Source organism: Polypterus senegalus, chromosome 3 (genome assembly GCF_016835505.1).
Source record: "Polypterus senegalus isolate Bchr_013 chromosome 3, ASM1683550v1, whole genome shotgun sequence".
Classification (NCBI taxonomy): domain Eukaryota; kingdom Metazoa; phylum Chordata; class Cladistia; order Polypteriformes; family Polypteridae; genus Polypterus; species Polypterus senegalus.
This window is the reverse complement of record NC_053156.1, coordinates 175,995,657-176,012,857: the sequence shown is the minus strand read 5'-3', so window position 1 is coordinate 176,012,857 and position 17,201 is coordinate 175,995,657. Positions and strand designations below refer to the sequence as shown.

The 17,201-nt window shown below is 39.9% G+C and overlaps 1 protein-coding gene across 1 annotated transcript in view; it reads right to left on the bottom strand.

Moving 5' to 3' along the window:
* The window catches only part of cog2 (component of oligomeric golgi complex 2), a 65,631-nt gene extending 58,423 nt beyond the window's left edge, over positions 1-7,208 (bottom strand). The window contains exons 1-2 of the mRNA XM_039749791.1: positions 7,022-7,208; positions 6,008-6,238 (exon numbers count right to left, since the gene is read on the bottom strand). Of these exons, the coding sequence (XP_039605725.1) occupies positions 6,008-6,238; positions 7,022-7,084 (294 nt within the window). The 5' untranslated portion in view covers positions 7,085-7,208. The remainder of the gene's footprint in view (positions 1-6,007; positions 6,239-7,021) is intronic.
* Between the last annotated feature and the right edge of the window lie 9,993 nt (positions 7,209-17,201).

The following is a 17,201-nucleotide window of genomic DNA, read 5'->3' as shown; positions in this document are numbered from 1 at the left end:
TGGCCCGAAATAAGATGAGACTTCTTTCTGCCACTTAACAATACCAAGTCAGTCTGCTCCAAGTTCCATAAACTCTGTGTAAATGGTCTCTCCCCTTTCCAACAATGATAACGTACCAATAATGGATTCCTGGTTAAACTGCACTACAAAGCCATAATTTCCTTCTAAAAAGGGACGAAACTGGTTTGACAAGCTGGCCAACTTTACTACATAAAAGGATTGTCTTGTTTAGATGTATCCGCTCGAAGTCCAGTGAGGTACCACATCATGTCCATTCTTCAGCAAAGCTCTATACTCACAACTACAAAATGCTGGCTGTACTTAACACACTAAGAGCATGGTCTATTTACTCAAATATGGTCTACACAAAATGATCCACAATAACATTTTAACTGCTGCTCAGTCAGTTTATGTTGTATTCAGCATTATGTAAAATTAAAAATGTGTGTACTTATTTTGTTCTGAACATGGCATACAAAAACCACTTCCATACTACTGATATTTTTTTCCTTAAAACACCTTGGGGTAAACAATGTGTTAGGTTAATAATCTTTTTTTGACATTTTCAAACTGCCAGTCTTTTGATTATTAAATAAAAAGCATGAAAGACAATATGAATACAAACTTTACAAATTGATTTTTACTAGTTTTATTAAAAAGCTAAACACTTTAAAAAGAAAAAAAGCTTTACCTCATGACTGAAATAGGCTAATGAAAAAAAAAATCTATTAAATGTAAAATCAACAAAAACTACACTATTACTCAGCACTTGGACAAACAGTGGGCCAGACAACCGTTTTGTTATGCTAGCTAACCTATCTGTGATCTTATAGCTATAGAGTTTTTCCTAAAGATAGTGAAATTTACAAATCTTTGGCAGTTTATTTTATAAAATCAGTTTATTTTATAAAATCACAATTAATTATACACATCCTACATATTAGAAAATATTGATATAACTGGAGCCTATGGACAAAAGATTGTGTAGAGGAAGTTGAAACTAATGCAATATATTTACTCACTGAGGAAATTCTGAAAAAACATTCAAAAGGTGCTAACAGTCAAACCACAGGGAGAATCAAAATCAAAAACATGACAACTAAAAGTAACTGTCTATACAGAACACTAGGCAAAAGCAGCAGTTTTTGTGGAGAGCTCAGCCCTCCCCTTTTAATTCTTTAAGAAAATGATACCCTGGATAAATATGAACAAAACAACTCACAGAAAAATTACACTGTATGCTATAAGAACAGGAACATTTTTTTTCCTAATAAAAATTATTAGGTTAATCTTGTATAATTAAATTTTATGAGTATACATTAAATTTCTTTTAACAACATCCAACTCTGCCCTAAGGAATGTTTATGGACTTCAATCAGGAGGGAGAAAAAGAGATAGTAGACAGGAAAACAGTAATTGTGTGCACACCTAAAAACTGTAAGCCTTACACGGAAACTGGGCTGCAAAACCTCTGCAGTCCACCTCTATAGGCAAACACCATGTACACCACCCACCATCTGTGGCATTCTTCTTCCAACTCAGCATACTTCTGTTTCTTACACTCATAGGCTTCCACCATCCTCTCCTCCCAAGGAACCGTAAACTCCGGCATAACCACCTGCTTGAATGTTTCCGAAAACAAGGTGGTCTCTACGATGTTATCTGGAAATTGGACCTGCTTAGTGCATCACTTTTTCCACATTTTGTTATGTTACAGCCTTATTCCAAAATGGATTAAATTCATTTTTTCCTCAGAGTTCTACACACAACACCCCATAATGACAACGTGAAAAAAGTTTACTTGAGATTTTTGCAAATTTATTAAAAATAAAAAAAACTGAGAAATCACATGTACATAAGTATTCACTGGGCAGCAGTAGCTCAGTCGGTAGAACGGGTTGTCCAGCAATTGGAGGGTTGCAGGTTCGATCCTGGCTCCCGGCATGAGAATGCAGCTGTTGTGTCCTTGGGCAAGACACTTAACCTACCTTGCCTGCTGGTGGTGGTCGGAAGGATTGGTGGCGCCAGTGTTCGGCAGCCTCACTTCTGTCAGTGTGCCCCAGGGCAGCTGTGGCTACATAGTAGCTTATCATCACCAGCGTATGAATGTGTGTGTGTGAATGGGTGAATTACTGTTGTGTTGTAAAGCCTAGGGGGTTCTTGAACTCTAGTTAGGCGCTATATCAAATACAGGCCATTTACCATAAGTATTCACAGCCTTTGCCATGAAGCTCAAAATTGAGCTCAGGTGCATCCTGTTTCCCCTGATCATCCTTGAGATGATTCTGCAGCTTAATTGGAGTCCACCTATGGTCATTCAGTTGATTGGACAGGATTTGGAAAGGCACACACCTGTTTATATAAGGTCCCACAGTTGAGAGTTCATGTCAGAGCACAAACCAAGCATGAAGTCAAAGGAGACAGGATTGTCTCGAGGCACAAATCTGGGGAAGGTTACAGAAAAATTTCTGCTGCTTTGAAGGTCCCAATGAGAACAGTGGCCTCCATCATCCGTAAGTGGAAGAAGTTCAAAACCACCAGGACTCTTTATAGAGCTGGCCGGCCATCTAAACTGAGCGATCGGGGGAGAAGGGCCTTAGTCATGGAGGTGACCAAGAACCTGATGGTTACTCTGTCAGAGCTCCAGAGGTCCTCTGTGGAGAAAGGAGAACCTTCCAGAAGGACAACCATCTCTGCAGCAATCCACCAATCAGGCCTGTTTGGCAGAGTAGCCAGACGGAAGCCACTCCTTAGTAAAAGGCACCTGGCAGCCGGCCTGGAGTTCGCCAAAAGGCACCTGAAGAACTCTCAGACCAAGAAACAAAATTCTCTGGTCTGATGAGACAAAGATTGAACTCTTTGGTGTGAAAGCCAGGCATCACGTTTGGAGGAAACCAGGCACCGCTCATCACCAAGTCAATACCATCTCTACAGTGAAGCATGGTGGTGGCAGCATCATGCGTGGGGATGGTTTTCAGCGGAAGGAACTTAGAGACTAGTCAGGATAAAGGGAAAGATGACTGCAGCAATGTACAGAGACATCCTGGATGAAAACCTGCTCCAGAGCGCTTTTGACCTCAGACTGGGGCGATGGTTCATCTTTCAGCAGGATAACGACCCTAAGCACACAGCCAAGATATCAAAGGAGTGGCTTCAGGACAACTCTGTGAATGTCCTTGAGTGGCCCAGCCAGAGCCCAGACTTGAATACGATTGAACATCTCTGGAGAGATCTTAAAATGGCTGTGAACCTGATGGAGCTTGAGAGGTGCTGCAAAGAGGAATGGGCGAAACTGGCCAAGGATAGGTGTGCCAAGCTTGTGGCATCATCTTCAAAAAGACTTGAGGCTGTAATTGCTGCCAAAGGTGCATCGACAAAGTATTGAGCAAAGGCTGTGAATACTTATGTACATATGATTTCTCAGTATTTTTATTTTTAATAAATTTGCAAAAACCTCAAGTAAACTTTTTTCACGTTGTCATTATGGGGTGTTGTGTGTAGAATTCTGAGGAAAAAAAATGAATTTAATCCATTTTGGAATAAGGCTGTAACATAACAAAATGTGGAAAAAGTGATGTGCTGTGAAAACTTTCCGGATGTGTGTGTGTGTGTATATATATATATATATATATATATACACACACACACACACACACACACACACACACAGACAGAGAGAGAGAGGAGACAGAGATTCTTGGGGACACAACTGTATTTTACCCGGCTGCTACCTCTCTAGGTTTAACCAATACCTCTTCTTATATGTTTTATCTCCAATATTGTACTGTTGGAGTACCATAAGTTTCAATTTGTCGTAATTGTTTACAAGATTTTGGAGCAGTAAGACACAGTCTTGAGTTAAACTTTTACCCATGAAATGAAGTATAAAGCTTTATTCAAGCATAAGCTCCTCACATGACCCATTTTAATACTGCTTAGTTATCAACAGGGCACAACTCTCTGCACTAAAAGGAAATACTTGGTAATGGAGAGTATATGGCTACAGATAACGGCAAGGACTCAACATTTTTTCCTGCAAACACATTTTCTTTCCTTATATACTTCAATGAAGAATATTTTCTTTATTTCCAAATCTCTGCACTTTTAATCTACTAACCGTGCAAAATAAACAAAATTCCATCAAGCAATCAAGCTAGTTAAAGAATCTTATGCTTTGTTATTATCAAAGTCTTATGATCCATTCACTCACACCTATGTCATAAAGTATATCTTAATATACAGTCACTGTAACGTCAGGCATGCCTGCCTTGAGAATTACTACTTTATTTGCATATTAGTATACATGGGAAATTTTCAGGAATTATGCCAAATGGAAGTTTCACTTTCCAAAAAAAATAACATCTGACAGAAAGTATGGTTTGTTGGTTGTTTAAAGAAGGGTTAATTGCACCCACATTATAAAGGGTTCTAGGTTATATAAAAACTTGTGCCATAGATATAAAATTTGCAGTAAGGATACCTAGTGAGAAAGAAGCTGCTTTTTTTAACCATAAGCAGTTACATTCCATTAACATACAAGTCTTCTGTGATGCCAAGATGAACTGATAAACTCTGAAATAAGGCATCTCCAATTGCTGATGCCATGTGCAGCTTGAAATCAGAGAATGTGGATGTGCTTTTTCCTCCTACCATGCACTTACACTTTGTCTGTGACGAGCACCTTGCTTATTCACCCGAGATCACATCATTTTTTCTGTTATTTCAGGCATGGTGCAGCTAGCAGAGTACACTGCTTTCATTGCGGTAATAATATGTTGCTCGGCCCACCAAACAAAAGTTCTTGCATGCCTTCGCTTTAGAGATGAGAACTTCTGTTTCACAGTCTTCCAAGTTTTTGCTTTCTTTTGTGTTGTCATTGCCTGAAATAATTCTGTTCATTATATACTGTCACGCACACATGATTAGGGGACAGTCAAAAGGCTCAATGGCATGTGGAAAACCAAGAGGGGGGAACTGGAACGGGACACTTATGCTTTTCTCTCCATCCATCCAGAGAAAAATGTAAAAATAAAAAAGCCTTCCTAACAGGCTTACTGTAACGCTCCAATCCACCACCATCCCGGCAATCATAATAAGAACCCTATTCCAGCTCCTAGAAAATACCACACTTCCAGTACCCTTCTGATGTCCTCAGTTCCGTGCTACTGACATCATCACCGGCCACTACTACCTTCTATTACACCAGCTGCTGTTAATTATACTTCCTGTATAGCCTCCATATAAGTCAGGGCATTTTTTTTTTTTTGTTTGCTGTCTAATGTAAACCAGTATACGGGGAAGCTCCTCAACACTTCTCTCTATGCTTTTTACTTATCACAATATGCACAAGGTTGATTAGCATGGTCTATATATGGGTAGTTGTTTCAGGGTGGCATCCGGCCAAGGCTAGAAGAGTGTTCAAGTACTCACATTTACAAGATATGATTTATAAACTGTAAGTTGAATACAGATGTGTGTATGCTAAATTTTATAAATTAGAATTTTTATAGTACTGCATATGCATTTCCATGTTTTTTGGTGTACCAATATTTTCACTCTTGAATACCTACAAAACTTTAGAAACAAACACTGGTGAAGATAAAAAAGCATTTTAAAAAACATTTCAGCTGACAAGCCATTTCAAATATGATGCATCAGTGAAACACTGGCATTGTATTGTGTATTCATGCTAAAGTTGCCCAAGCAGGTCCTACAGGTGCATGTATATACAGCAGTAGTGCATTGCTATATTGTTTGCAACAACTGTACCTATCACATGTTGGACAAGCTACTATTTAAGGTTTCCTGATTTTTACTTTTATAAGCTAACATTCAAGTTATCAAAATCTCTCACTCAAACAACAAATAACTAAATATTGTCTTATTTTCATCCAAATAGAATACCTTTAATATGCCACAGAAAATAACTACAGCATATGCCTTCAAAATGCAAAAGAGACAACATTACAACAATTAACCATTTGTGGCCATTTTACAGTAACTTAACACCACACATATTTTCATTTAAAGAGTAAAGCTTGAAGCAATTCAACCATGAGGACTTACAAACACTCACCAAATTAGTGGAGAGGTTAACAAAGTCAGCATAATCTTTGTTTATAAGTTCTACCATCGCTGTCTTGAGAAGCTTGTAGTAAAGCTCCAAATGTTCCCTAAGTTCCTCCAACTGGACATTTTTCCGACATTCCGATACAAACCGATCGACATCAAAGTCATCCTAAAAATAAAAGACAAAATTAATCAATGGGATTACTTTTCAAAAAAAAAAAAAAACTGAGTTAGGATTTTTCTTTATGTTAAGAATTCAGTATTTCATAATTTTGCATTAAAACTGTATGGTAATGATTCTTGAAAAGCTCTATCAGGAGCTACAAATTTATACGAAATGTATTAACAACTCTACAGTCACTATGACGTTGTGCCATATGCAAATGAGAATAAAAATAAACAACGATTTCTAGAGTACAGTATTAATATGTTACATGCTACAAACCCCAACACATTTAAGCGAAATACACACATTTTATTCAAATTTAATCAATAAATGTAAGGGTATAAGTAGTCGTTAGTGTAACATGTAAGGTGTAATCTTATAGACACAACTGCGGCTATTACCTCTAAATGAATAAAATGTATTTAATGCAGGGCAGTGCAAAATAAAGTTTTATTTTTGGTTTGTCTATTCAATGCAACTGTCTGTTAGCTGGAGTAAGGGGCAAAAAAAACAAAAAAAACATTAAATATCTGCAATGCTTCATTCCTTCTCGAGTCAAGCAGTAGATGACAGTGCTTGCTCGAATTTGCCAGTCCCGATCGTCAAAGAAGCTTTGTGTCAAAGTGCACTTGCTTTCACGCTAAATTTGTACACGTATATATTTTTAAGATTATCCAAAAAAGAACCCACTATACAGACTGGTTTTCCCTGTCACGTCATTTAACAAGTTTAACAACAAATCCCAAAGAGCACTGCGTAGGGTCAGTACTTGATACATTTTCTCACCTTCATAAATTCATCTTTATCAAAGCAAAGACTGTTCGGGCCTCTCGGTAGGTTCATTTTCATTTTCTCAAATGCAAACACACTTTGCAAAGTTAAGGTAACACTCCCTCATCCACCTTTATTTCCCCCAGTACGACAAGTAAGTTTCTCAATATTACTTCCGCCAGCATGGCATCTTGAGCTTGACGAGTGGAAGACGCGTAGAGCAAAAGCTCTGTTGGATTACACGGCGCCAATAAAAGTTAGAGCTCCCTCTGGAGGAGGGAAGATATCACACTCGAATTTCCACGAAACCTTTCGATTTTTGTTTTCTTAAAAATAATGAATGTACTGTACTGTACAAAAATTGATTGTTAAAACGCCTCATATTTTTTATGTTTCACCACTAAGCCTATTCGCATTGTAGATCATACACTCTACAAACGCAAACTTGTAAACACCTTAAAGATATTAAGAGTCTCTAATTCTATACATGAAATTTTTGCAGAAATAAAGACTTATTGCATCTAAGACCTATAAAAGTATGGGTTAATTTGAAAAAAGGCGTCTGAATCATCCAGTTGACTGGTGTAGCTTTTAAAAATGTGGATGACATATTGGGGAACTTTGTTACTCATATATGTAACTTGTATACTGTTATTTTTCAAATGGATTTAACTTAGTGTAGACTTGTATAATGGACCAGACAGTGCTGAGACTGAATGTCATCCCATAATGTATTTCATGATTTCTCAAACATAGATGCCTCCTGCTCTAAATTCAACATGACATTAGAAACAGACGTATTTGTGGTGGTGCACCACACGGTTGGACATATAACCTTATTTTTTTTAACCTAGTACGCAGATGACTGTCTCTGGAGTTGTTCTTTGTTAGACACCTGACTGTACAAACTTTGTGCTTTTTGCTTTCTTCATACTGAGACAGATTGCTCTAAGTTGTGATATTTAATAAAGCAGTGAAGGAAGACCTATTTGGATCTCAGTTTTACCAGAAGTGATGATATGATTATTGATTTATATCATGACCTGTCGACCATCTAAATACTGGACATTGATGGTCAATTTAGCTAAATATATATACCTCTTATATTTTTCAGGGGGCATACACACCCTTTATCCTATTAACAGCTCTCAGCCTATACCCAGGTTCATGTGCCACTTTAAACAGATGGTGAAGGACAACTAGACACAAATGGCACACCTTTTAATGCCAATTGAACTTCTTGAAACTCATTCAGGGGAACACATCAGCACCAGATGCAGAAGTCACAGAGTTTCCAGTTTCAGGACAAACTGGCATTACTCCTTTCTGCCTAAACAATCCCATGATTTTCAGGCTAGCTGCAGATGGCTTGGTTTGGAGTTTCATAGGCTGGATGCTATAAATTCAAGAAAATGGCACTTAGATGTTAAACCACTTTGACAGATACACCAAGGTCTGGTAGTTATTCTTTATATCCTACTTAAATATTGTTTTAAAAAGTCCAGTTTAGAAAGAAAAGTTCCATAATTAGTAAGCATATTTAAGTCTAGGTGTGTTTTTCTCAATATTCATCTGATAACTGACATTGTCAGTGCATCAGGAATTATGCCAGTCAATAACAATTTACTAATAATATTAAGAATGGGTGTTGGCAGAGCAGAGATTAATCTAACCACCAGAGGGGCAAACCAGCCCAACTTGGTGGCAGTCTATAGCCTGGATAAACAGAGAGGGTTAGTTTCATCCAACTGCGAAATTAGTCTTGTCAGTGTCAACAGGAGGAGCGACAGGGTTATGAGTGTCAAGCTGAGCCTTGGTGAGACTGCAGTTAATTTCATTTGTGCATATGCTTCTCAAATAGGCTGTGAGAAAGAGGGGAAAGACATTTTCTGTACACAAATGGATGAAAAACTTAGCAGGGTACAAAAGGCAGAAAAGGTGATTCTTGGTGGTAATCTAAATGGGCATGTGGAAAAGAGTATGTAGATGATAGAAAGGGCACATGGAGGATGGAGAGTAAAGGAGATGATAATAGATTTTGTCATAGCACCTAATTGGGTAATAGTTAACACATTTATTGAAAAGAAAGTAAATCAGCTTGTGACTTAGAAGTTGAGGAAGGGAAAGCCAAATGTATATCTGAAAAAAATTATTACAGGGTAATAAATGGGGAAAGTGTGACAGAAAAACATAAAGTGGTGGTGATAGACTTAGATATCAGATTCAGCAGGAGAATTAAACCAGAGCAAGCAGAACCAAGGATTAAGTAGTGGCGATTAAAAGAGGAAAGACTAAAGAACAAGTTTAGGGAGCCCATCTGGGGAAAAAGAGACATTATGGTGGAAGAGAGAGATGCAGGATCTGATAAAGCCTAAGCAGGAGACAAAGAGGACATAACCAATCTGGGAGGGAGGAAGATGAAGAAATGTATAGTCAGACAAACATGGAGGGAAAGAGGGCAATGGTAAGAGGCAATGCACAAGCTTTGGAGGAGATGGGGAATTATTTTTAGAATAGCTAAGTATAGGAATAAGGCTGGAAAGGATTTCAGTCAGATAAAGCAGATGAAAGATGAGCAAGGTATCATCCTGAGTGAGCGTGGTAGGATCAAAAATAGACAGAAGAGGCAGATAAAATTATGTTGAATGAAGAAAATTCAAGGGTAATTATTTGGGAATGGAGTCCCAAATGAAGGGCTAGTACCAAGAATGAGGATGGAGGACTGGATGAAATACCAGAAGAAATATGGAAGAGTTTAGGAGAAGAGGGAGTAGAGGGAGTATATGTGTTGAGGGATCACTGTCCTACCACCAAAGTCCAGAAGAATAGTCTTTGGAGGCACTCCTCTTCACGAAGAGCGTCAGTGGACTGAATTGGGAGGAAAAGGATCCCACTGCTGTCTTTAAATCCGGTGGCTGAGCGCCATCCTTCTCCAATACTAATGCCCAGTTAATGAAAAGAGCTGCTGCTGATGAAGTTGCTTGGAAAATGTCACAATCAAAAAGTCCCACCACATCCTTCTCTTCTGGTTTTATTGGTACAGTGCATACAAACCACAAACTATAAACCTCACAAGCCTGTTTAAAGGCACCAACCCCAAACAGGAATCATGCAACCAGTGTTTTTATTCGCATTTAACAATCGTTCAATATGACATACTTACATAAAAATAAACCCCCCTATGTGGCCCTGCTACATATTCCCCACCCCCAGACCACCCTTTGGTCCAAAGTAGGGCTTGATGTTGGCCACATGGACAGAATTGGTTTTATCTCCTGTATCAGTATGTGATTGAATGCGGTAGTTCATGGGGCCCACCTGATTGATGATTTTGACAGGTCCAAACCATTTTAGTACGAGCTTTGCAGGAAATTGTGAGGTAGCTTTAAGGAGGGAATGACTGCACAACCAGACCAGGTCTCCGTCATTGTATTTTGTATATCAATGTTTCTTGTTATATGCCTTGGCTTGCCTGTCCTGACATCTCATCATCCTCTCCTGAACCGGTTTCTTCAGCAATTCAAGTTTATTATATTGACAAGAGTCAGAATGTGGGGGAGATAAGGAAATTATCCTTTCAAGGGGACCAGGAATTTGTCAACCCAGAGCCAAAACTGCAATAGTCTCACCTGTCTTTTAATGCTTCATGGTGTTCAGAGTGAGGCGGAGCCCTGGGAGCCATTGATCCCGGATGAATGATGCCATCATGGTTTTCAGGGTCCGGTTAACTCGCTCAGTCAAGTTGGTTTGGGGGTGATAGGAAGTAGTCTTCTTATGCTGCACCCCCCCACTTTATGAAAAAGTCCTCCATAACCATACTGGTAAACTGCGGCCCCAGGTCTGAGACAATATTCTTTGGCACCCCCAAATCGGGTGAAGATCTCATCTTTTAGTGTGGACCAAAGATGCTCTGTTTTGGCATTGGGTAAGGCAAGTAATTCCACCCATTTTGTGAAATAATTCACCAGCACCATCGGGAAGGCCTTCTTGTTCTTGCTCCGAGGCAGGGGTCCCATGAGGTCCCCAGAATATCTCCCAGTGCTCTCACTGATGTGGATTGCAAGAGCCCTGCAGGTAAACCAGGACATATACTGCTGACACACCAGACATTTTTTTACATGGTTCCATGAACTGTCAGCCACCACACTGTCTCCAAGATCTTCAGGAGAGTCTTTGTTCTACCAAGGTGTCCTCCGAAAGGGCTGTCATGGTAATATTTCAGGACATCTAGAGTCAATGCTTCTGGGACAAAAATATGGTATTGGGTGCCACACAGATATAATAAGCCCGGGAACTCCTGAAAGCTTACGCGCCCTTTCCTTTCCACTGGAGCCTTTTGCAGCCTAATGCAGCCTTTGCACTGAGACTGGTAATGGCTGAGGCCTCCCGTCACAATACACTATATATATGTATATATACGAGGGAGAGTCAAGCTAAAGTTAGAAAATGGGATTTATTAGAAAATGGAATGAATCTTAACAAAACTGACAATGTCATTTCTCAATGTAGTCTCCAGCCTTCTCAATGCACTTGCACTACCTGACTAGAAGTGCATGGATTCCAGCAGAATAAAAGGTTTTGTCTTAGATTTACTGTATATATGAATATATAGTGGTAAAAAATTAGGCAGAAGACAGAAAAAGGTTTTGGGATAGCCACCCCGTATACTGAAAAATCAGCAAAATAAAAAAAAACACATCTTTACACATGCAGAGTTCACAACTGAGCTAACTAAACAGATTGAGTCTGGGCTATAAATATGGTGGATAAAAGGAAGAGGTGGAGTCAGAACAGTCAGAAGAGGAAATGATGTGGCAGGAAGATGGATTCTGGGTACTGGCATCAGCAGTGGGAGGACCAGTGGTGATGTCATTGAGAGGCAGGGTCTTCAGCTGAACTGCAGAGGAACAAGACTAGAGAGGATCAGGTGATAGTTCCAACCCTGGGTATGGCTGATGAATAACACTATTTGAGGATGTAAACTGTACCCCATGCACGCATGTTTGTCTATATATATATAGTCATGAAATAAGAGACTCTCCACCACAAAGAGTTCGGGAATGACCCTGTATATTGTCCAGGTGACAAAGCAAAAAAATAGATGGAAACGATCAAAATACTTCAAAAAAGCAATTGACAAATGGAAACAGGGAAATGGTGTCTTTATACAGAAAAAAAGAGGAAATGATGTAGCAGAAGATGAAGACGTAATGGCTGCACGAATGTGATGTCATCATCAGGAGACTGGAAGTGGTATTATTATTGATGTGACGGAAGTGACGTCATCAGCCGGCACCCGGAAGTGACATCTTCATCTGGGATTGAGTGTGGGAGTGATGTTGGGCAGCCATCTTGGAAATCCAGAAGTTTGTGTGGTGAGTATATTGGATTATTTTTCTTCTTTTGGTCTGATGAAAAAGAGAGAGAGGCATTAGTACCATAAATCAACCCTTAATCTTGCGATGTTTCACTCACCTCAGGGCTTGTTGACTGCCTCCTAAGCGCACATGTGACTATATAAGTATATATATTGTCAGGGATGCCAGGGGCAACGACCCGGCCGGGACGCCTTGAGGGACCGGAGGAGGGTCTACGTGCGCCCTGGATCACGTGGGGGCTGCCATCCTGGTTGTTTTAGGGGCCACGGGCACAAAGCTTTGAAGCTCCACCCTGTAGGGGCCCGTGGTCGCCGCCAGGGGGCGTTCCTGTGCCTTGGGAGCCCTGGACCTCAGTACTTTCGCCACATCAGGAAGTGCTGGGGGGAAGAAGAGCAGGGACACCCGGAGTGCTTCCGGGGATGCAGCCGGCACTTCCGCCACACAGGGGCGTGTCGGGGGGTGATTGCTGGAACCCACCTGGAGCACATCCGGGTGATTATAAAAGGGGCCGCCTCCCTTCATTCAGGGTGAGAGTCGGGAGTGGAGTGGACTGAGCCTACTGGAGGAGGCAAGGAGGCAGCCTGAAGTGAAGAAGGCATTGTTGTGGCCAGGACTTTGGGGACTTTTGGGGGTTTTGTGGTGCACTTTTGTAAATACTATTGTAAATAAATGTGTTGTGGGTGACATGAATGTGTCCGCCTGTCTGTGTCTGGGCCAGTCTCCACAATATACAGTATATATATATATATATACTCTATATACTGTATACATAAAATCCTAAACCTAAAAGTGCAGCGATGATGTTTTTAATGTCACATTTTTGTCATTCTTTAAATCGGGCTTATTTTAAAACCTACATACAGTAATCCCTCCTCGATCGTGGGAGTTGCGTGAAGCACAGCAATGGCACTGTATTTTCTTCTTCTTCTTGTCTCTCTTTCTCGCTCTCTCTCTCTTCATCTACCTCCACTCTTTCTCCAGCAAGCTTCATCCTCCACCTCCCAACTTTGGCTCCTCGAGAAGTGGCAGTGGGTTCTTTTATCCTACACCCAGGAGTAGTTCCAGTGTCCTGTTAGCGTTGTCTGCAAGCACTTCCAGGTAAGGAGGAAGCCTGACAAAGTAGGGTTCCATGGTCCCTGCAGCCTCTCCAGCACCACCCACAAAACTCAACAGGGCTGTGCTGAGCTGCAACTCTCATAAAGCCTGGTGGGAATCCTGATAAATAAAATAAATAAGTAATAAATCCTGAAGTACATTTTTCAATAAATATGTTATATTGCTCCTGCAATATTCTTCATCTTACAGATTCATTATGATTTGCCTAAATGTTAGTACATGAACTCCTATGCTATATACTGTAACGACCCGGCAGCAAGTGCTGGCGGAGTGACGCCGTATGGGTAATTTATGTAAATAGTTTGTTGGGAATTTATGGGTAATTTATATAAAGCTTATTGTGTCGAAATTAACTTAGTAACCTAATTGTCTTTCTTGTTGTAAGTGTTGTATGTGTTTGTGCTCAATCAGTGGGGTGGGTTGGGTTATCGCCGTCCGGGGTTGTTGTTATTGTAAATAGTCACCATCAATGAGAAAGGTGGCTCTGTAAATGACCTTGACCATGGCTATACAATGAGTTTTAAGCTTTGTTTTACTGGCTATCTGTTAATAAAAAGATACAACAGGACAGAGCTGTATCATTGCTAAGATTCTATCTAAGCAATTATTGCCGAGACACTCGGAGTCGTGCGGAGTATGGGACACGAGTGCTCGTTATCTAAAGAGCTGGGTGCAGCTGCGTGCATAACGCTGGCAATCCGCTAGCCGACAGCTTGGGAGAGGTGCACGGCAGAGTTCGGCTCTAAAATCTTTAAAGACTCCACCACGGGTCGCTACAATACAGTATATTAAGAAACGTTCAACTTCCACCTTCCTGTATTTGCTAATTTCTCTCTTTTGTTATGCTGAGAAACTTCCTTTATTTACATCCTGCATTGACATCTGTAAATCCCTACTGGTAGGTGCTCCTTCTAATCTTTTATCACAGCCCTAGTTGATTCCAAACTCTGTTGCAATAGTCCTTAGATAGACCTGCAACAGTGAGCACATAACACCCATCTTGCTCCACCTTTACTGGTTTCCTGCTTCTTAAATGACTGAATTTAAAATTCTATTAATAACCTATAAAGCTTTAAATGGCCTTGAATCACACCACATCAGTAAATTCCTCTGTAACTATGTTCCTGTCCATCCATTAAGGTCCACTGATTCTGACATTCTCCTTCTGCTGGAAACTAACCTGTTCTTATGGGTGACAGAACCTTCAGCTGTATTGTGTCCAGAATATGAAAAACAACCTTCATTCTTTCAAAAGAAAACTTTAAAAAAATGTATTCAGTAAGGCATTTGACTTACCTTGACTTTCTGACCCTGTTTAAGTTTGCCATCGAGATGCTCAAGATGATTTGTGTTTGTATCACAAATTATGTTACTTGTTCATAGTTTTTCTTACAGTGTCCGTATTATTGTATTTTATTCTCATTTATTGTCTTTTGTTTTTATCTTGTATTGTATGTTCCCTGGGCATTGGGATTTTCCTCTTACATGCCCAAAGTTACGTTTGTTAGGTTGATTATGAACTCCAAGTTTGTCCTTTGTATGCGTATGGCTGAGGCTTGCATCCTATCCTGGACTCAATAATGCTGTGTGCCTAATGCTGCCAGACTTTACTCCAGACCCCTGCAACACTGAACTGGACAATGCAGGCCTGAGAGTATTTGCTAGAACAAATAATTAAACTATATTTTCACTGCTTTTCTCTTTTAAAATTCAGTATGAGAAAAATGGAACACTATTAATGGCTTATGTACAGAATATCTGTCATGCTCACGATACCCACTCTCGCAGTGGCATCTTCTGCCTGCCTTCTGGGTGAGACGGGATGATCTTTGCCATTTCTTGTGGTAGCACAGAGCAGGCCTATCTTTTAATTAAAGAACCATGCCTCATCCTGGCCGGGATTCCTGCCAAAGTGTATTGTCCATTACAATATATATTGTGAAGTGTTAGTCCCTGTCTTGCACCCCAAAACACAAGGCTGTCTCAGTACTTTAGCAAAACCAGCTTTATTCAGCTTGAAATAGGAACAGCACGGTTATTTATTGTTATAATGTGATCTACTGCTCTCCTATACACAGACACAGCAATCAGGCAGGGTCTTGCCCAAGTAATACTGTTCCCTGTATTTATAATGTTCCTTGCATCAGCAATTGATGACAAACACTAATAGCGTGAACGCCATCATCTCAGATTTGCTTTTGCTGCGAACCGCTACAAGTGCTGGGAGCTTGCAGTTGCACTGGCAACTGATAGGCTGTCTTCCACAGACATCGGACTTCAGGATGCTCTTCAATGTGTCGTCCCATTAGGGGGATAGTTTAGAAACCTTACAATATTTATACATATATTGTAATAAAGAATAGTTATAAAGAGTTTGAGCGCCTTAAAGACAAACCCCTTGTATTTTATTGATCAAAAATAAATAAAGATGGTGTTATGGCCTACTCTAGATTTATTACTTGCTAAACTAAGCTTGTTTTCTTTAATTTGGTGCAGATGACTTAATTAAATTCTGCCTTTTTTACCCACCTATTGACTTGTCCACTGTTATTAAATCACCTGGATTTGTGGGTGGGGTGTCAGTTATAAAAAGAAGCTTGTTTGGGTTTTAGGAGAGCATGAGCATATGTATCTGTGTGTGTGAGATGTAGGAGAAGGATTTGGGTTTAAAAGAACAAAGTATGGATAATTAAGGTTGGATGGTTTGGCTTTTATTTTTTTTCTTTTTGCTTGTTTACAGATATGTAAACAAACCAGATGATAAATGTGGATAGTGCGTGTCTAGTTTATAAACTTTGCTTAGATAGATAGCTAAGTTAGTTTGGTCCTCTGGCCTTGCTTCTGTTTTGGGTGTAACTGTCTCCATATTTTGTTTAGTTTTCTTTTTTGATAATAAATGTAGTCTTTTTTTTTTTTTAGCTGGATTCGTTTTTTGTCTGTTTTGTCTCCCCCTCTCTCTCTCTCTCTCTCTCTCTCTCTCACTTGTGCGCGGCCTACTTATATATTCCTAGGCATTTAGTAGGGTGTAACACAAGGCAAACATGTTTGAGGATCTTTTCAGAGGGAAGTCAGAATATTGATTGACTCAAAAATGGCGGTATTTCCCCTTAAGAGGAGGCCAGATCAGAAGGAGCAGGGCCAGGAGACGGCAACCCGGAAGTGGAGTCAGTGTAGTATTACAACTAGACGAGCCCTCATGTTGTCTCCTAAGCGCAAGTGTGTGAAAATATATATAGTCACATATGAGGTTTACCTTCCTGGTTCTGTCAAGGTAAGCGGTACCACCCAATGAACTGAGAGCATAGTGGATTTGGCCCTCCTGAAGTCTATGATTATTCCTTTGTCTGACTGATGTTAAGCTGTAAGTGATTCAATCTATATTCAATAAAGTCCTTCACTTGTGTCCTGCCTTCATTCTACTACCCACTGTCGTGTCTTTGGAAAATTTTTTACAAATTACATGATTCAGTATTGTTCTAAAGTCTGAGGTGTATAGTCTAAACAGGAAGGGAGACAGTATTGGGTGGTCTTTGTAAAGGCCATTTATTAGCAAAAGCTAGTTTTTTTGTCGTAGATACCATAATATTTAAAAACAGAGTGATGCCTGTTAAGGAACTATGGTCAGTAATGTAGCTGACACTGGGGAATCAAAAGAGGTCCTTCTTCTATTTTAACAGACTACTGTTAATCAGCTCACACAT